The following is a 22,479-nucleotide window of genomic DNA, read 5'->3' on the forward strand; positions in this document are numbered from 1 at the left end:
TTATGATTTGTTACACAGCAAATATGAGCCAAATATTTGTCTGATTGAAAGTGTAAGCCCAGAACTTATTTCATACTTGCCAACTCTCCCGGAATGTCCGGGAGACTCCCGCATTTTGCGTGAGTCTCATGGACTCCTATGAGAGTGTGGCAATCTCCCGGATCTGCCCACTTCCTAGTGAAGTGGGCAGAATTGGGTCCAAAACTCCGCAATTCAGCAGGAATTGACGCGCTTTGCGTCATTACATCACGGGGGCGGGGGTAAAATTATGCGCTTTTTGGAGCCCCGCCCCCTGCACGCCCACCTTCTCCGGCAGGCTCTCGGATCATACTTGCCATAAGTTGGCAAGTTTGACTTATTTTCTTGCAGTCTATATTTTAGGCTCCCTTCACCCTTGTGTTGCATTATTATTATTATTTTTATTATTATAATTATATTTGGTCAAATTAGACAAGCAGAACTATGAAACAAATTGCCACTATTATATGGACTCACATATTGGGCAACAATTGGGCATTCTAACTTTGCAGCATTTTGTCCACACCTGCCTAAAACTTTTGCACAGTATTGTATACATATATTTAAATAAGGTTCATCCCAAATTTGGGAGCTGTACAAGTAACTCAGTCACACCTGACAAGTTGGATCCTCCTCTTGTGTCAGACTGCTGTCTCAGGTACAGGGAGCGCATTACTTTAGCGCTGCCAAATCGTTTGAAGCGAGAACGAACATGGTCATAATACCAGTCATGAGATCCGATCTTCACCGTTCTGTGTAAGATACAAAAGTGTTAAAAAGTGACCATAAGATAGATCAACAAAGAATCAACAGATTTGCCGTGCATTTTAAAAGCACAATGATCTTTATACCTAATGAAGTAACAGCATCACACTTTTTAGATGAACTGGGATTCTGTTTGTTGAGTATTAAGATGCATTGATATCATAGCACGCTGATCTACCAAAAGGTTGGTGGTCATTTGAACTGAAGGTCATATTAGGAAACTATTATTCCATTATATAGCACCTAAATGACAGCATATTAACACCACATCATAGCACCGTTCAGTCCCATAATGCTCCCTTATAGTATCACAGTGATTCTTATTAAAGACTTATGCTCTAACCAAGTACTCTCTACTTGGGAGAAATCTCTGCACAGTCATTGGCTGCACATCAATGCTGCATTTCTTAGTAAACTCCAATTGGCTGAGCTTGCAATAGGAAGTGCAATCTCTGCACTTTAACTGTCACATTTGAGTCCACTAGCTCATTTGTGAACACTTGGGACCAGGTAGTGTGGTCTTCACCTGTAGTAGCCCTCATTCCCTTAAAGTACTGAAGTGTCCTCAGAACATCTGTGGCTTAAATATGAGACCCATATCTTCACAAATAGGCTAGATAGGAGAGCAGATAGCCCGGGCAACAATATATAGAAGGGGAAAGCATAGCATCACAATTCAAAAAAGTAGTCAAAGTCCAGGCAGAAGATCAATATCCATCATGAAAAGGTAAAAAATTGTATTACAAAAGACTAGTGAAAGGCAGGGACAATACAAGTCAGTGCACAAAAAACAGGAACAAAACACCCACATTCATAATAATTCGACCTATTATGGCCAGTGATAATGGACCAAGTTTGAGCTTAAATAGTCACATCTATGCTTGTACAGAGCCTAGTAGGTAATTTTGCATGGGGCACTGTGCACCTCTTTGCTGTGCTTGAGAAAGTACAGATGCAGTTAAATGGATAAGCAAAAGCCTGTGCAGATGTACAAAACAAGTACACTGTAAGACAGTTCTCCTAAGGAAGGAGATTCACTGTGTAGATAAAATGGCTTGACAGTGAGGTGTTCCCAAAATAAAACGTATTTATTAAACCATGATGGTAGAGAAAAAGTCACAAACACAATTATATGCAGTATCGTCTGACAACTGGGGGACTGTGCTGTATTTTATCCCCACACTACCCTATTTAGTACATCATTCAGTAAAAATGAACTAAGGATAGAAAGGAATTTATAGTAAAAAGTTATAATTTAATATCATGGTGAACAGATCACAGGGATATTGGATTATCTAGTTATATAATATCTCCACAGCTGCAAAAGCTTGTTAAAAATGAGAGCCTGGGTGCCAGTTTTGACTAGGTAAAAGCATGACATTTTGCATATATGTAACAGTATACCATATACATAACATTCTATTCAAATTCAACAAATAAGCTTTCTATCAATAGTAACAGTGACCATAACTTTCTAACAGCTCTAACAATGCCACACGGTGAAAACGCAGATATTTATTTTAAGTGGGAGCAATGAGTGAAATGTCCTTACAGTGACCAGTGATAGTGCTAAAATTCTTAGCAAAGTTGACTCTTTGCTGAGAGTACCAAAGTAAATGTGACATGATTATACAAGGTGAATTGTCAGGTAGGCAGCTCAAGGGAATTAATTAGTCCAATTCAATCCATTTGTCCTGTATGTCCTGAGGAAATAATTTTTCCCTTGAGGTTAAATTGCTATCTGCCACACAGGTTTTTCCTGTCTTCGTCTGAAATTAAAGTGAGTTGGTATTGACTATTGAGTAAAGGTTGTACTTATGTGCAGTATATAACTTGTAATGAGTGGGGCTTATAGTAAATGGCTTTATTCATTACAGACAAATCAAACCTAATAATAATGGCATCAATGGTGAAATGCATATAGCCCACCCAGATTAAATAAAAAGTAAACATTGTTTCCATATAACTGAATATTAAACATAATCCATAATCTCACCCATTAGTGAAATGCTACAACATGGGGTGGGAGTGATCATTAAGCAGTAATAAGCATTGATCTTGCCTTCTAAGGAAATGACTGTATCCAAACAATGACAGGAAAATGTAGCCAACAACCAGACTCCTTCAGCGTTAGAAACAAGCACTCAGGTCAGGCCTACACAATTCTTTAGGTTGGTGCCACATGTGCATTTATGTGATTGTCAAGAACATGGTGAATTATGATTAATCTGACCATATCATCTGCCTCCACCAGGGCCACCTTAACTACTTTATGGGCCCCCGGGCAATGCAGTGTACCGGGCCCCTAAAAAAAAATTAATATATATATATATATATATATATATATATATATATAAATAGTGTGTGTGTGTAAAAAAAATATATATGTATGTAAAAAAAAAAACGTGATTATATATATAATCACTTTTTTTTTTACATATATGTGATGTGACTGCAAGGTATTAACTAAAAAAAATTCGGACGGGCCCCCCCTTGCCTGCAGGGCCCCCGGGCACCTGCCCATCGTGCCCAATGGAAGAGACGGCCCTGGCCTCCACTACTTGATAGTCCATTACTTGTGCTCTTTGCACCACTGGACTCACCAATGTACATAGCAAGGAGAGATGAACAGTTTATGCACTGCAACTATAATATGCTGCTCTGTGGCATTCTCGTTGGACTATGTTTTGAAGAAACTGTCTGCTCACTCCATAAACTGAATTGCTTCCACCCACTTTTGTTCTTTGCTGATTAGGTAATCTTAGACACCTTTGCTCATGAAACATTGGGGGGTATATTAACTAAACTGCGGGTTTGAAAAAGTGGAGATGTTGCTTATAACAATCAATCAGATTCTAGCTTTCATTTTATAGAGTGTACTAAACAAATGATAACTAGAATCTGATTGGCTGCTATAGGCAATATCTCCATCTTTTCAAAACCGCAGTTTAGTAAATAGACAATTGGCGTTTCTCATTTACCCAGGTGTTCTATTTTTTGGTCACTACCTATATGTTCTTGTGTATGAATATAAGTGTATAGTATTCCTTGCTGTACTTGCTCTGTAATCTATTGGTACTTTTATTTATAAGGGAATATACTAACAGTAATCAAAGGAATTATGGCATTTTACATCTTTCCCAAAACCTTCATAATCTGTATTCTATAACATAATTGTTTATTCACAATATACCTACAGACCTCTAGAATTACAAACTAAAAATTTGAACTGCTACAATGAATAAACATGCTGAAATTATTGCAGCAAACAACACTTAGATGAGTTACAAGTATCACATAATTAAACACATTACATTAATGAAATGTTAATAAAGCCTATATGTTATACTCTCAATAGCGTTCACTTAGGAGCTCCTGATATGATATATAAATTATTACAAAAATTACGCATCAAAGTGCGAATGAGTTACTAGACAACAGTACTGTACATGGCCCTGTTGGTAATTATATCCTTACCATGGTGATTATTACCAGGTCATTTGTTAGTGGAGTTAAGATGTGCTCAAGCTGGTTACAATATTTTATGCATTTTGAGTGTTAAAATATAGAAAATATTTGTGCTATGGTTTATTACATTTGGGGTCTAATCTGTGTTATATTTGTATTAGAGATGAGCGGGTCCGGATTTGGCAAATCAGAACCCCCCCGAACAGTGCCGATCCGAGCCCGGATCCGAGCACTGTTCGGGTATTCCCGCCGATCACAAAACTCAGAACGAGGCAAAACCTCGTCATCCCGCCGTCGGATCTCGCGAGATCTCCTGTTGCCTAGCATTCATTGATATGGAAATGTAGAAAGCGCTTCAGGTCAACTACTGTAAGTTCCTCTTTATTGGTCAACATTTCTTTGCATGTACCTGGCTTAATGATGTTTAATAATTTCTGTCTTAGCATAAATTTCTTTCAGCACATAACCAATTTGCTCATGGATATTGTTGCACCTAATGTTTGAGTCTGCATTTTTTATCTGTCCACTGTGTATTTTAAACTCTCAGCGGGGCAGATGCTGCTACATCTGTGAACTTTACTAGACCATCAGTTGGTCCTGGCTGTATATGATGTGTGCTTGATAATACAGGTGTGTCCATGTTATTAATCCCTAAATTGTTTACAGTGGGATTTATTTTACTTTCTTCTAGCAGAACCTTGACTTTATTATATAAATCAAGCAGATAGGACATAGGATACACAGCTGTTCACTCTGCATGCATTTCACAATGTAATCAAACAGTTCTGGTCCAGGATGTCTAGCGAAACACCAATGTTAGCCCTTATTTTTTATTATTTCCAACCTGAAGCAATTTTGATATGTGCAAATTGTGTTTTTTGTCATAGCGGCTCACTTCCTCCTACTGCAGGAAAAACATGAATTGACAGTGATATAATTAACCAGAAATCCATATATTCTATATGCATAACTAATGTGTATGAACTAGGGATGTGCACCGGCGACTTTTGAGGTCTCGTGTTTTGTGTTTTGGATCCGGATTTGTCTCGCAAAACACTTGACGAAAGGTCTCGGTTCGGATTTAAGGTATTGGATTCGGATTTTTTTTGAAAAAAACATAAAAAGTTTAAAAATCAAGTTTTTGGGCTTATTTTCACTCCTAGGCTATTATTAACCTCAATAACATTCAATAACAAGCATTTCCACTAATTTACAGTGTATTCTGAACACCTCACAATATAGTTATTAGTCCAAAACGTTGCAACAAGGTATCTTTCTGGACTGCGTAGAGGAGTGGGTCACCACAATATCTTAAAAACCCTGAACTTTTATGATTCGCACCAATAATTGTACCTGGACTGCGTAGAGGAGTGGGTCACCACAATATCTTAAAAACCCTGAACTTTTATGATTCGCACCAATAATTGTACCTGGACTGCGTAGAGGAGTGGGTCACCACAATATCTATTAAAAACCCTGAACTTTTATGATTCGCACCAATAAATGTACCTGGACTGCGTAGAGGAGTGGGTCACCACAATATATATTAAAAACCCTGAACTTTTATGATTCGCACCAATAAATGTACCTGGACTGCGTAGAGGAGTGGGTCACCACAATATATATTAAAAACCCTGAACTTTTATGATTCGCACCAATAAATGTACCTGGACTGCGTAGAGGAGTGGGTCACCACAATATATATTAAAAACCCTGAACTTTTATGAATCGCACCAATAAATGTACCTGGACTGCGTAGAGGAGTGGGTCACCACAATATATATTAAAAACCCTGAACTTTTATGAATCGCACCAATAAATGTACCTGGACTGCGTAGAGGAGTGGGTCACCACAATATATATTAAAAACCCTGAACTTTTATGATTCGCACCAATAAATGTACCTGGACTGCGTAGAGGAGTGGGTCACCACAATATCTATTAAAAACCCTGAACTTTTATGATTTGCACCAATAAATGTACCTGGACTGCGTAGAGGAGTGGGTCACCACAATATATATTAAAAACCCTGAACTTTTATGATTCGCACCAATAAATGTACCTGGACTGCGTAGAGGAGTGGGTCACCACAATATATATTAAAAACCCTGAACTTTTATGAATCGCACCAATAAATGTACCTGGACTGCGTAGAGGAGTGGGTCACCACAATATATATTAAAAACCCTGAACTTTTATGATTCGCACCAATAAATGTACCTGGACTGCGTAGAGGAGTGGGTCACCACAATATCTATTAAAAACCCTGAACTTTTATGATTCGCACCAATAAATGTACCTGGACTGCGTAGAGGAGTGGGTCACCACAATATATATTAAAAACCCTGAACTTTTATGATTCGCACCAATAAATGTATCTGGACTGCGTAGAGGAGTGGGCACTGGGCACCACAATAAAATATATAAAAAACCTTCAACAGATCTGCATTACACTACACATACGGCTGCTCCTCCATCCTCTCCATCATATACATGTTGGAGTTTTAGCGTGTGACAACCTCTTGTTTTTGATAATGTCAGTGCATTTGGAATATTTTTCAATTTGCCCCACACCACTGAATGTACTTTATCTATGATACGCAATACGCATCTATCTATCTTGACTGCGTAGTGTGGTGGCCCCGGTACACAATTTGGTACCGAGGCCACAATATAATTTAAAAACCCTCCACGTGTCGGAATTCCACCAAACAAGTATCTGGACTGCATAGTGGGGTGGCCCCGGTACCCAATTTGATACCGGGGCCACAATACCTCCTCCAAACATGCTCCAGACAATTCGTCATTGACAGACCCCAGACAGACAGGGTCGTAGTGTTATTGTTTGACTTTGTAAACCCAAAAAAATGTCCCTGTTGCACATAGTCGTGCAATGAAGACTGACTTTTTCATTTAAAGGCACGATCTTTAAAGTGTAGTGTTTGTAAGTCTAAGTCATATTATACTTTTGGTAAAATTGGTTTTTTTTGTTCCTCTTTATGGTAATTAATTAGTAATAGAATTAAAGTAGGAAATAGAATTAAATAGAATTAAAGTAGGAAATAGAGTGGTATAGAGTTGTAGTGTGGTATAGATAGAGTGGTCCACACAATATAATAATAAAACCCTCAACTGGTCTGAATTCCACCAAACAAGTATCTTGACTGCGTAGTGTGGTGGCCCCGGTACACAATTTGGTACCGAGGCCACAATATAATTTAAAAACCCTCCACGTGTCGGAATTCCACCAAACAAGTATCTGGACTGCATAGTGGGGTGGCCCCGGTACCCAATTTGATACCGGGGCCACAATACCTCCTCCAAACATGCTCCAGACAATTCGTCATTGACAGACCCCAGACAGACAGGGTCGTAGTGTTATTGTTTGACTTTGTAAACCCAAAAAAATGTCCCTGTTGCACTTGCACATAGTCGTGCAATGAAGACTGACTTTTTCATTTAAAGGCACGATCTTTAAAGTGTCAGAAAGAGAGAGAAGACACAGGAGAGGAGAGTTGTAGCTGGGGACCTGGGGTGGAAGCTCCCAGGCTCCCCCAGCATTGCCTGGAAGTCTGAGCGTGGTGACTGAGCCAGGGCAAGGAATGTGTGCCCTGGATGAGGGGGAGAACTCCATGCCACTATAGTGAACCCAAGAGAGAGGGGGACACTGCACATGGAAGAGGCCCTGGAGTGAGGGCTGCTACAAGAGGCATGGTAGCTGTAGTGTCAGATCCTGAGGCTGAGAGTACACAGAGTGACGTGTCAGAGCACAGGAGACATTATCCCCGCAGAGGAGGGATGAGCTGCAGTTGAGAGGTCTGTTGTTGAAATAGGACATGCACACTTTAACAAACCAATCATTTCAGCGACAGGGCCTACCAAACAACTTTGACTGAAATGATTGGTTTGTTTGGGCCCCCACACCAAAATAACAATTCATCTCTCCCTGTACAAACTAAACAGGCTCTACTGAGGAAAGATGTCGTCCTCATCCTCAACCTCTGATTCCTCTCCCCCTACAGTGTGTACTTCCTCCTCCTCACACATTATCAATTCGTCCCCGCTGGACTCCACAACCACAGGTCCCTCTGTACTATCTGGAGGGCAGTGCTGTACTTCATTGAGGAATTGATTATTCATTTTTATAAACATCATTTTTTCAACGTTGTGAGGAAGCAACCTCCTTCGCCGCTCACTGACTAGGTTCCCTGCTGCACTAAAAACTCTTTCCGAGTACACACTGGAGGGGGGACAACTCAGGTAAAATAGAGCCAGTTTGTACAGGGGCTTCCAAACTGCCTTTTGGAGTTCTACCACGTCACTACCTCTAGTTAATTTAGATTGCAAGGCTTGTAAATACTTTGAAGATAAAAAAAGCAGGCTGCACAGACTGTGGAGCTAGAAAGTGAAATTAAATGGACCACGTTACTTTGGTGGCTATCTATGCCCCCCCCCCCTCCCCGCCCTACACTTGTAGTTGAATATAAAAAAAGCAGCCTGCATAGACTGTAGAACTAGAAATTCAAATATACAAAAAAATGGACAAAGGCAGTTTGCTATCTATCTGCATCAGATCCCCTCTCCACTAGGAGTAAAATAGAAAACTATTCAGCCGTTATATAATCTAGAATATAAATAGAAATTGAGAAAGGCAATTTGGTATCTGTCTGCATCATAATCATCAACATCCTCCTCAGCGCCAGCTACATCAATATCCTCCTCCCGGTGTACAACATTCACACCTTCATTAGCCAAATCTGTAACTGGACTGTGGGTGATCCTTCCAGCATATGCAGAGGGCGTGCTGCAAATGCTGGATGGAGCCACCTCTTCCCGTACAGTGATGGGAAGGTCAGGCTTGACAACCACCAACATCCTTGGACTCACCTTGTGGATTTGTGATAATTTCTCTTTAGAAGGCAGAGTTGTTTGCTGTTTTGTTGCTGACAGCATAACTCTCTTCAATTTTTTGTAGGGGGGGGGAGGAGGAGGAGGGCTAAGATCCGTGGGTGAAGCTGAACCACTAGTCATGAACACGGGCCAGGGCCTAAGCCGTTCCTTGCCACTCCGTGTCGTAAATGGCATATTGGCAACTTTACGTTTCTCCTCAGATGATTTTAAGTTTCTCTTTTTGCTACTTTTTCTTAACTTGGGCTTTTTGGATTTTACATGCCCGGTACTACGAGATTGGGCATCGGGCTTGGAAGACGACGTTGATGGCATTTCATCGTCTATGTCATGACTAGTGGCAGCAGCTTCAGCATTAGGAGGAAGTGGGTCTTGATCTTTCCCTACTTTATCCTCCAAATTTTTGGTCTCCATTATATGTAGCACAAGATACTGCAGAATGTGTGAACTTGGTAATATTGCAGTACCAATGGACTTATACTGCTGGATTGGTTTTGCAAATTTGGTTATAATTATTATATATTTTTTTTTTTTTAAATTTTTTATTTTTTTTTACTTTTTTTTTATTTTTAAAAAACTTGGGAATAGTGGGGAAATAACTATGCCCTTAGAAGCACAGAGCACAGGACACAGCACCACTGGACTGAACAGGACACGGCACAGGACCCAGCAGCACTACGGAACTCAGCAGGACAGAGCACAGGACACAGCACCACTGGACTGATACTGCAGAATGTGTGAACTTGGTAATATTGCAGTACCAATGGACTTATAATGCTGGATTGGTTTTGCAAATTTGGTTATAATTATTATATTTATTTTTTTTTTAAAATTTTTTATTATTTTTTACTTTTTTTTTATTTTTTAAAAACTTGGGAATAATGGGGAAATAACTATGCCCTTAGAAGCACAGAGCACAGGACACAGCACCACTGGACTGAACAGGACACGGCACAGGACCCAGCAGCACTACGGAACTCAGCAGGACAGAGCACAGGACACAGCACCACTGGACTGATACTGCAGAATGTGTGAACTTGGTAATATTGCAGTACCAATGGACTTATAATGCTGGATTGGTTTTGCAAATTTGGTTATAATTATTATATATTTTTTTTTTTTAAAATTTTTTATTATTTTTTACTTTTTTTTTATTTTTTAAAAACTTGGGAATAATGGGGAAATAACTATGCCCTTAGAAGCACAGAGCACAGGACACAGCACCACTGGACTGAACAGGACACGGCACAGGACCCAGCAGCACTACGGAACTCAGCAGGACAGAGCACAGGACACAGCACCACTGGACTGATACTGCAGAATGTGTAAACTTTGTAATATTGCAGTACCACTGGACTTTTACTGCTGAATGTGTGAACTTGGTAATATTGCAGTACCAATGGGCTTATACTGCAGGATTGGTTGTGAAAATTTTGTGGTAATTAAAAAATATTAAAGTAGTTTTTGGTATTTTTTAAAAAAACTTTTTTTTATTTTTTTAAACACAGGGGAATATTGGGGAAATAACTATGCCCTTAGAAGCACAGAGCACAGGACACAGCACCACTGGACTGAACAGGACACAGCACAGGACCCAGCAGCACCACTGACCTCAGAAGGACAGAGCACAGCACACAGCACCACTGGACTGATACTGCAGAACACAGCACAGCACAGCACAGCACAGCACAGCACAGCACTAAACAGCACAGCACAGCACTAAACAGCACAGCACAGCACAGAACTAAACAGCACAGAACTAAACAGCACAGAACTAAACAGCACAGAGGACCACCTAACACACCCTCCCTCTACCCTGATCAATGCCCGAGTGAAGATGGCGGCGACTAGCGGGGAATTTATAGGATCCGAGTATCGCGAGATCCGACAACGGGATTATGAGTCAGAGCCTCAGTTTCACTTTTGAATTTGGCGCCAATACCCGGATCTGTCTCGGATCCGACTCGGATCCGCAACGTTCGGGTGGGCTCGGATTTCAGAAATCCGAGCGCGCTCATCCCTAGTATGAACCAGATCCTGTAAATATCTATTAATCTGTGTTACAGTTAATGTTATAGCTATTTATGATTAGCTTTCATGTTCCAGTTTTACAGCCCTCTGCTACAATGGTAGTATCTATGAAGTATGCGTTCCATATTTTACTGGCCATGCCCCTGTGTGCATATTTGTACAGATTATTTGCGTTACCTAGGAGACTGCAAGCAAGGCACTGATCCTGCCGTATAAGTCCAGTGGTACTGCTGTTTGAGTCCACTGATCCTGCCGTATAAGTCCAGTGGTACTGCTATATAAGTTCACTGATCCTGCCACGTGTTGGGCCACGTGTTTGTGCCGCCAACTTGTGTCGCTTAGCTTAGTCTTCCAGCTACCTCGGTGCAACCTTTTGGCCTAAAAACAATATTGTGAGGTGTGAGGTGTTCAGAATAGACTGGAAATGAGTGGAAATGAATGTTATTGAGGTTAATAAGAGCGTAGGAGTGGGGGAAAAAATAAATCTGGATTTTAGCAGTTTTTAGGCTTTTTAAAAAAAAAATCAGAACCCAAAACCCAAAATCAAAACCAAAACCTTGAGGGGGGTGTTTTGGCAAAACCCATTAGAACCCAAAACCTGAAGGTAATCAGAACCCAAAACCCAAAACCCGAAAAGTGGCCGGTGCACATCCCTAATTTGTATATCATGAGGTAAATGTATGAAGCTCCGGGTTCTTCAACATCCGCGAGTTCGGCGTCTTCAGCGCTTAAATGTAAAGCGGCGCTGCCTTGTAAAGGGATACTTACCTTTACAAGGCAGCGCTGCTTTAAATTTAAGCGCTGAAGACACCGAACTCGCGGGTGTTGAAGAAGCCGGAGCTTCATACATTTACCCCCATATCTCGTTTCTCTGTTAAACTTTGTATAGGATTTAACATTATATAAGTAAAGTGTACTTTATTATGTTATACTGTCAACTCCTTTAATTGTTTCTTTGAAATACTTTATGACATATTTATTAAGTGCAGCATGTCAGTTTTTTGTCTGTAATTTAAAAGTAGCTTTTTGCAAGACAATTAGAGACCAGCATCTGGATTATAGACTTTTGGCATCTTGTAGAATATTCTTTTGGTATTAATAGACCTTTCATAAGGAAAAAAGTGAATTGCAAGGGTTTAAACATTAATTTACATATGCAAATTGCTGGTGATAATTTATTACTTTCCTAGATGTTACATTTATTCAACAATGAAAGTTATATGAATGTGCTATAATACAACACGCACTCCAATATGTGTAGATGGTATACAATATTACACTTTGTTATTTCATAGGCAAGCTCACTTTTGTGTGATCCTTTTGTGAGAGTTGCTTATTTAAGAACAGGGAGAACTGGACAGATTGCTTTTAGAATTGTCAAGAGTTCTCAAGAATGGAAGTGAGTCCAACACAATCAGTAAACTGTAGAGATTGTATTGCATTCCTCCCCTGAAGTGAACCAGAGACTCTGATTACCAACAAGGCAGATTACTTTTTATGTTCATATAAGTAACTCAGATAGCAGTCACAGCTCTTTCACTCTATATCTGTCTAGGGGGCAGATTTAATTTGGTGCAAGGTGACGTGATGTGTCTCTGGACATGATATGTCCAGCAGCATTGAGGATAGACTTAAGATGGTCAAGGTGAGAATCAGGTAGGCCACAGAGAAGGAAGGTTACAGTAGTCAAGGCAAGAGATTACAAGTGAGTGAATGAGGGTTTTGGTAGCGTCCGTGGTGTAAAAGGGGCATATCTTGGATATATTCCGAAGGTGGAAGTAGCAGGATTTTGAGAGGGACAGAATATGAGGTTTGATGGAGAGGGAGGAATCAAGGATGACCCCAAGACTTCGGACTTGAGGAACAGAAACAAGGGTAGTGTTATTAACAGAAATAGAGAGGGAGGAGGTGGGAGAGTCCTGGAATGGGGGAAATCGATAAGTTCAGTCTTGTAAATATTGAGTTTAAGGAAGCGTTGGGACATCCAAGATGAGATGGCCGAGAGACAGCAGAAGACACGAGACATAAGAGAAGGGGAGAGGTCAGGGGATGAAAGATAGATTTGGGTATCATCAGCATAGAGGTGGTACTGGAGGCCAAAGGAGCGGATGAGGTCACCAATGGAGGAGGTGTAGAGGGAGAAAAGCAGGGGGCCAAGAACGGAACCTTGAGGAACGCCAACAGGTAAGGGAAGAGGGGGGGATGTAGAGACTTGTGTAGAGACTGAGAAGGAGCGGTTGGTTAGGTAAGAGAAAAACCAGAAGAGGACAGTAATACAGAGGCCTATAGATTTGAGAGTTTGCAAAAGGAGTGCGTGGTCAACGGTATCGAAGGCATCAGAGAGGTCAAGAAGGATAAGAAGCAAGTAGTGTGCTTTGGATTTAGCAAGGAAGAGGTCATTAGTGACCTTAGTGAGGGCAGTTTCAGTGAAGTTGAGGGGGCTAAAACCCGATTGGAGAGAATGACTGGAATCAGCCATACCAACAGATGTGAGAGCAGCTAACACTTGGTAATGCCCACATTCCTTCAGTCATACAAATAGGAAAGGGGGTTGGGCTGTGTAGAGCAGGATCTCAACACTGCAGGACATTCCTATAGCGGTATCATAATAGCTTCATTAGATTATTATACAGCTTTATATCACAGGGGGTTCTAAAATGTATCATACATACCAGTGATTTCAATGAAAGTGCTGTGTGTAGCTCAGATTCAATGGACTATGACTGGGACTATACTGCAGGGGGTTCTACACCAGTAAACCGTAATCTTGAACTAATTTCCAGGACACATGTCTAAAATGCTAATACACTCAATTACAAAAAAGAAATGTTACTAAATAGCCTAATCCACTCAGCAAAAATTACACAGCTCTGTTTTTTTCTCTCATGTATTTTATCTGCGATTAGATGTGTAATCCCTCTAATACAGCTAGATCAGTGCTGTAGTGTGCTCATTCACCATCAAAGGGCAGCAGTCTGAGAATAAGTGACCTGTATTAACCCTTCTGTAAACTTCAGAATACTCCTATCACAGGGTTTCAACTAAACCCTTCCCACGTTTCTACACTCTGAAGGCAAATACTCATGAAGGCAAATACTCATGCAAATATTTTCCTTCTGTGCACTCACCACAGAGTAAAGTGAAATGAAAACAAAAATGTTATTCATGTGTAAAACTCTGTTATCACTGTCTACTGATACACCATACTGAATAAAATAGGACTGTCCCAGAAACTATTCTGGCATACTTCCCAACTCTGCCAATTTGGCCCTATGCCTGTGTATGTATGTATACTTTACTGTATATATGTAGCGCTACTTTTAACACTTTTAAATTTCCATTTAGTTTAGTAATTGTTTCCTGAGAAGCTCTCATACTTGCCAACCTTTGAAAAGTGAATTCCGGAAGGGGGCGAGGATTGGAGGGCGGGAGGCGGCCAATCGCATCATTTTGCCCCCTTCCCCTTGACAAAAATTTTACTTTGTTGCTGGGGGTGGGGACAAAGTGACTTGTCATTTTGACAAGTAAGTTGCAGTATGCGGGATGCTTGCCTGCACTCCCGGGAGTCCGGGAGACCTACCTGGAGTTCGGGAGTCTCCCGGACATTCCGGAAGAGTTGGCAAGTATGGAAGCTCTTCTAGCTCAGAAATATTCTTGGCTTTCACTTACATGCACTCTGTGTTTGAGCTCTCCTCCAGATTTTCAATACGTGCCAGTCTGGGCACTGCGAAGGCCATTCCCAAACCAGCATCTTTCATTCCTGTAATTTCTTGATTTTTAGGTATGTTTTGGATCATTGGGATCTATTTACTAATATTTGTTGATAAGGCTGATTATTTTACTACATATTTTTTTTTTTTTTAAAACTCTTTATTTAAAGAGGAAACAACAGGGAAAAATACAATCAACACGATTGACATAAAAATATTAGTATTCAAGATGTCTCCTCTATGTTTTATATTTTTATATCGGTTTGGAGGAGGGGGAAAGAGAAAGAAGGGGTGGGAGGTAGAAGGGCACAAGTATTGTTAACAATTTCACTAATAAGTAAATAAGTAACTAAGCAAACTTGGAACATTGCTAGGAAAAGCTAAGCCACACAATTACATTGACTACCAAAAAGAAAAATAGCATACAAACATTATACACCAGTAGTCGCCCTATCCAGCCTGGTGAGTCCGGAGGCGGCCCAAGAGCTATATTCCATCTGCAGAAGGGGGAGCCGCACTGGATAGGCAGCTACGACTTTCTAGTAAATACCACGGGGCCCACACCCTATCGAAATGATATGATTTATCATGAAGGTAACACGTTATACTCTCCATGCTTGCGACATGCCCTATGTAGGACCGTAACTCCTGCATAGAGGGAGCCCTAGGGTCTTTCCAGTGTTTTGCTATTAGGGATTTAGCAGCTGCCAAGATATGGGAGATAAGCTTGTTAGAGGGCGCGCTCTCATCAGGTATAGGGCGAGAGAGAAGCAATGACCAGGGGTCCTTGCTTATCTGTTGTTCTGACGCAGAGTTTATAAGTGTAAGAACCATGTTTCAGAAAGGAACTATGCGAGGGCAGGTCCACCATATATGTAACATCGTACCTCTATGGCCACATTCCCACCAGCAGCTCGGAGTGGCCGTAGGGAACATTCGAGACAGCTTATCAGGGGTATAGTACCACCTATAGTACACTTTATAGGCTGTTTCCTTAATTAGTGCAGATATCGATCTCTTGGCAATCCCCTCCTTGATCTCCTCCCAGCATGAGTCGTCTGGAGGAGGTCCCAGGTCACTTTCCCATTCCCGCTCATGTCGGCCTGGAGTATCGAAAGTGTAGTCTATGAGCCAATTATAGATCTGGGAGATCATCCCTTTAGTGATAGGGGAATGTAGACACATATACTCAAAGGAGGTCGGGGCCCGAAGAACATCCTGGGGGGGCATGGACATGGCGAAGTGTCGGACCTGGAAGTACTCAAAGAAAAGCGGACGAAACGGTTCAAAGCTATGATGGAGTTCTGACATAGAGGCCCAAATTTGATTGACTACCAGGTCAGAAACCACCCGTATTCCCGCCCTTATCCAATGTTTAAATTGCTGTGTAGAATTGCCAGGAGGAAAGTGTGGGTTGCCCCAGAGAGGAGTCAGAGGTGAGATAGGGGAGGACAATTTATATTTGACCCAACATGAATCCCAAAGGGATAAGCAGAATTTAAGAGAATGAAGAGAGGAGGCCGCTGGTGGTCTATCTATGTTAGTCAAGCCCCAGAGTGATGCCATAGAGAGGACCCCAACATAGTGGGCCTCCAGGTCTACCCACGCTATAGACTGGTAAGGGGCATAGGTTACAGACACCTGGGTCAGATGGGATGCCAAATAATAAAATTGAATGTCTGGAAAACCCCTGCCTCCCCGAGCCCTGGGCTTTTTAAGCACAGCTATTGAGATTCTAGGGAGCTTGGCACGCTTTACTACATATTTTTAAAATCACCAATCGCTGCACTTTGGCAATAAAATAGTTGCAAAACTGGCCTGGAGCGGTCAGTGTCAACTTACCACCTGGCCAGGATATGCACATGCGTGACCTGGCTAGCCGGTTAAGGATTTAAGGATTTATTGAGATATAGCTGAATCCATTCTTCCATCCACTAAGACTAAATCTAGACTATTAGACATATTTCCGGGTCTACCAGTTCCCATTGACTTCCATTTCTTAAATATGTTTCTCACAGTTGGAACTCAGTTTCTCCATGGCCCATATTTGATGAAAGGAAGCAAAACATCCAGAGAGATTAGAAGGGTCAAATAATTTATTCCACTCTGGAATTTCTCTTTACCTAATTTAATTTAAGGAATAACAAATCAGCCAAGTTTTAAAGCCTTAAAAAAGTATTAATGAATAACTTAGTACATATCCCACATTGACTGTTTTGTATATATATTTTTTTGTTTTGTTTTGTTTTTGTTAAATTGAGCAAATAAATCATTTTTGCGCATTAAAATGTGGCAAGACTTCTGCATACATCTCTATATTTACCGTATATACAATTTAGCAAGAAGGCAATTAATCTTCCAGGAAGCAAATTACTTTTTGAACAGTTTGCTATTTAAACAAAGCAAACGGGAACTAGAATTGTTTGTGTGAATAATCCTTCTTTATTTTTCAGGCTCGCAATATGGTAGATCAGTACACAGTAATCTTAGTACTAAATGAACATGATAAGAAATAAATGTATTTTCAGTGTTTAATAAAGGGTTAAGAGAAGCCATTTATTCTCAGACTGCTTACCATTGATGGTGAAAGAGCACACTACTGCACTTAATAGATGGATTACAAATCTAATTCCAGATAACTAGGTAAGAGTACATACACTGTATATATTTATATATATAAACTGTATATATGTATATATATATATATATATGTATATATTGTGTGTGTATGGGTGTGTGTGTGTGTCTATGGTAGGGAATTTCATGATTCCCTAGCACAGGGATCACCGTGAATTAATGAACTGTGATTGTACAGCACTGCATAATTTGTTGGTGCTATATGAATAAAGAGATAATAATAATAACAATAAAGCTGTTTAATAGACTCAGTCTAGAGGTGACGCATGACTCTATTTATCAAAGCCCAGTGACATGGAAGATGTTCTAGTTCTGCTTCTCGCAGCTGCAGAAAATCTTCTCTAATCCCAATTTGCTATTCAAATTTTGCAAGGGGAGCAGAGTGCAGTGGTGTTGTAAGCCTGAACTCCCAATTTTTTTTGATTAAAAAAATTATGTTAATTTTTTAAAAGAAAGAATAGAGAAAGAAAGAAAAAAATACATGTTTTGTTTATATTTAATTTATGAAAAAATACTTTATTTCAATAATTTTTCTGTTGCTGAGCCCCTGCCATTACCATAGCGATAAGAGGTCAGAGGTGGTACTTGTGTCTCCGGCCACAGTAAGTAGGCTTACCTATGATTTGTATGGAGAAGCCTTTACCAGAGAGACTTGGTAAAAGCTATCTCCAGCAATGCCCGAGGCTTTGCTTAATAGGTAGAAACCCTAAATCTGGTGAAAATGGGGGATTTCACTAGAAAAAGGACTTTTCTCCCATTGTTAAGTAAGCCACACTATTCATTATGATTGTTTTACTAACGGGCATTTCAAAATTCTGACTTGAGTAAGAGGGAGAAAAATGTTATGTGACAATGTAATGAATCTTGTAAAGTATGAACTGCAAAACAATGGACATGGCTTAATCACTTTATGGGTGTAGTCATTCTGATGCCTGGTGCACAGTACTAACTCCCCATCATTTTGGTACCTAGTATACAAAGCAGACACATGGTAGATAGAATGTAAAGTTGTCCCTACAATCAATTCTAGTGACTAGTATGTAATGCTGACCTCACTTTCATCGTGGCTAGTGTACAAATCAGAGCTCATTCTTGGTGGTTAGTAAAAAGAAGACTTTAGCTAAAACCCTGTTACTTGCTCTCTGCTACTTATCTGCTGTTTTATCACTGCAGAATGCAGGAAATTTGCTCTGTATACTGAATCATGTTCATTGTCATTGGTAATACTACATCAGAGAGCTGCTGGAGTTCCTGCAGGAGAAGCAACAGATCGCTATCAGCGATAATAGCAATAATAGCTGTTATTGAACAGTAACAACAACAGCATTACCAACAGTATTAGTAGAGAGTTTCTGTCACCAAAATGGAAAGTGGCATGAAGACTGGATTTCCCAGACCATTCAATGAGCATTGGCTTGTATGCATAAATCAACACATAAAAGTATAATGAGAATCTCTGATCAATAGCAGTGTACTCCTTGGATCACATTATGAAATACTCTGTATGTCACTGTTTTATGCAGCTAAGATTCCATAAACAATGGACCTGTATGGAATCTGCGTTGACTCTGAAAGGAAGGACCCAGTTTAGGTTTCTCCATCCTACCAGTAGTATTGAGTATAACTTTATACACATTTTTTTAAATCAGCTTTGATTTTAAACAGCGACTCACACCTTGTAGATAACTGAGAGTAATATAACCACCTTTTAATCCATATGACAACCTAATGATTTTAAAACTATGTATTGTGAAACCTGGCACATACAACATATGTAAATGCCAGTAAACAAGACACCAAGACACAATAGTACCAGCCATCTGGGTTGCCAGGCACATAGGTGGGTCTTACAACTGAGAAAAACCCATTAGTATGTTTGCTACTAGGAAAGCATAGGAACAAATACTTAGGAGTCTATTTATCAAATAGGGAAAAGCCGTAAATCCAGTGAAAATGGCATTCTGGCTCATGCATGCGCAGAGAGACATGGTACTCGCATGGCGAGCGATACGACTGACACCAGTCTTACCGCGGAAGCTGCCTTGGTGACATAGTAATGATAATTGTGGGGCAAATAATTTTCTATTACTTTACTAGGCAGCAAATTTTTTTTTAGCAGGCTCTTGGTAAATAGACCCCTTAACTTTCCCACCAGGTCCCCTACAGTCCTTTCACAGCACAGCACATCGAACGACAGTATAAACCTTTCTACAGTCAATGATGATTTCTGTTACATAATCATCTATAATCGTTACATAATACTGAATTTATGTCACTGATAACACATGTCACCTACCTGGTGGCCCTACAGGAGTCACACACCCAGCAATGCTCCTTCTTGTTGTAGCGGCTGCAGTTTTTGCACACAAAGAACTGGCAGTCTTTGCACTGGCGCTTACTGTTGAGCAGGAACTGGAATGGCTGCAGGCAGTGCATGCAGTGGGTGTTGTTCAAATGACTCTGATTGGACAGGAGCTCTCTTTTACTGCTCTCCTTTTCCAGCTTTTCCTTCAGATCCCTGCAAAATAGAAAATTAAGGACCTAGGAGTTTCAAATCCAGCTTGATAGTGCATATTTTAATTGGACAAACCATGCTGCGATGCAAGGGGTGCACATGCACTTTTTTTGCATGCAGGGAATATACACTAAGCTAGAACATGCCTCCCTCCCAACTCTAAATCTGAATGCACATTTCATCATCAGCATCAGCAGCAGCTATTTATATAGCGCCACTAATTCCGCAGCGCTGTACAGAGAACTCATTCACATCGGTCCCTGCCTTATTGGAGCTTACAATCTAAATACTCTAACATGGACGCACACAGACATAGAGACTAAGGGCAATTTAATAGCAGCCAATTAACCTACCAGTATATATTTTTGGGAGTGTGGGATGAAACCCGCGCAAACACGGGAGAACATACAAACTCCACACAGATAAGGCAATGGTTGGGAATTGGACCCCAGTGTTGTGAGGCAGAAGTGCTAACCACTAAGCCACCTGCAGCGCATCATGGCTTCCCAAAATGTAGTTGTAGTTACTTTTTTTTTAAATTCAGTGTTTTTATTTGAATTTTCCAAGGTACAAACATACCAAACATTAAAATAAAAAAAAATAAAAAATAATCGCATACATGTCATTATTAAATGTACAAGACATCTTTAAAGCAAAGCAACAATATATGTGTTATACTTATTTAGGATAGTACATCGTAAATGCTCATACATGGAAAAGTTGCAAATAAGGAATCACCATCTAGACTCAAACATTTATTATAAGATCTGCGGGGACCAGACACCTATGCACAGGGAGCATCTGCACTCGGTGACACAGGATAGAATGGAGACTCAAACCATCTGTACCATATACCCTCGAATTTCTGCAAGGCCTGTCTGCTAGTATAGACAAATCTCTCATGCCTTATAGTGGTGTTAGTTGTAGTTACTTTTAGCACGAAATGAGGCTCCTAGTCAACAGCCTTCGGCTGAACCAGGACAGGACATCTGTTAGACATGGTGGGATTGATTCATTAAGGAAAGTAAAGCAAAATAAAATTAGTAACTTTGAACTTTGGCAAAACCATGTTGCATTGTGAGGACAGATTTATAATTGGGGTAAAGCCTGTCCTAGATCAACATTTAATCATGGTTGCCAACTCTCCCGGAACATCCGGGAGACTCCCGGAATACTGGGAAATCTCCCGGACTCCCGGGAGAGTACTGTAAAATCCCGAATTTACCGTCAGAGTTCGTGGAGTCCTCTTTCCAAAATGTGCATGCGCCGTTGACATCATCGGCGTGATGACGCGGCGCGCCTAATATCCCAGAAGACCCCGTCCATTGCGGAGCACGGAGTTCCAACGCCTAAGCAGCTGAACTGGTAATGTTATTTACTTTAACTGTTAAAGTTTAAAAGTAAATGACATAATAACAGAAATTTTATTTGGGGCATAATGCATAATTCAGCTTTCACTGCACAATAATGTATAATCCCCATGTCATGAGTTGTTAAATTTCTTTTACACACCACAACCTGGTACAATAGTTAAATTAACAATTGTACCAGGTTGTGGTGTGTAAAAGAAATATAAGAAAGCATGACATGGGGATTATACATTAGGGTGAATTGAAAGCTGAATTATGTAGACATTCTGTCCCAAATGCAATTTCAGTTATAATGTCATTTACTTTTAAACTTTAAGGGCTAGATTTACTAAGCTGCGGGTTTGAAAAAGTGGGGATGTTGCCTATAGCAACCAATCAGATTCTAGCTTTCATTTATTTAGTACTTTCTACAAAATGACAGCTAGAATCTGATTGGTTGCTATAGGCAACATCCCCACTTTTTCAAACCCGCAGCTTAGTAAATCTAGCCCTAACAGTTAAAGTAAATAACATTACCAGTTCAGCTGCTTAGGCGTTGGAGCTCCGTGCTCCACAATGGCCGGGGTTTTCTGGGATATTAGGTGCGTAGCGTCATCACACCGATTACATCACCGGCGCATGCGCAGTTTGGAAAGAGGACTCCTCCGCGAACTTCGCTGGTAAATTCGTGATTTTACAGTACTCTCCCGGGAGTTCGGGAGATTTCCCAGTATTCTGGGAGTCTCCCGGATGTTCCGGGAGAGTTGTCAACCATGGTTGAGCTGGGGCACGCCCAGTGGGCGGACCAGGGCACGCCACAATGGTTTTTAATTTCTCCCTGAAATGAATTTTCAAAAGTTGGCAAGTATGCATTTAATGTCAGTGTAAAAATTAAGCTATCAAGTATTTGCATCTTACATGAAAAAACAGCCAGTATTTTTCTCATGTGCAAAATAATAAAGTCATTTGCACCCCTTGCATTGTAACATGGTTTTGCCAAGGTTCAAAGTTACTATTATTTTTACTTTTATTTCTTTACTTTCCTTAATAAATCAGGCCCGATATTTTCTCAGTCAAA

The 22,479-nt window shown here is 40.4% G+C and overlaps 1 protein-coding gene across 8 annotated transcripts in view; it reads right to left on the reverse strand.

Moving 5' to 3' along the window:
* MLPH (melanophilin) overlaps positions 1–22,479 on the reverse strand; it is an 80,238-nt gene that overhangs the window by 31,778 nt on the left and 25,981 nt on the right. For all 8 annotated transcript variants that reach the window (XM_075180381.1, XM_075180378.1, XM_075180379.1 and 5 more), the window contains exons 3-4: positions 19,834–20,055; positions 634–770 (exon numbers count right to left, since the gene is read on the reverse strand). In XM_075180381.1, coding sequence (XP_075036482.1) covers positions 634–770; positions 19,834–20,055 — 359 coding nt within the window. The remainder of the gene's footprint in view (positions 1–633; positions 771–19,833; positions 20,056–22,479) is intronic.

The sequence above is a fragment of the Mixophyes fleayi genome, chromosome 7 (genome assembly GCF_038048845.1).
Source record: "Mixophyes fleayi isolate aMixFle1 chromosome 7, aMixFle1.hap1, whole genome shotgun sequence".
NCBI lineage: Eukaryota > Metazoa > Chordata > Amphibia > Anura > Limnodynastidae > Mixophyes > Mixophyes fleayi.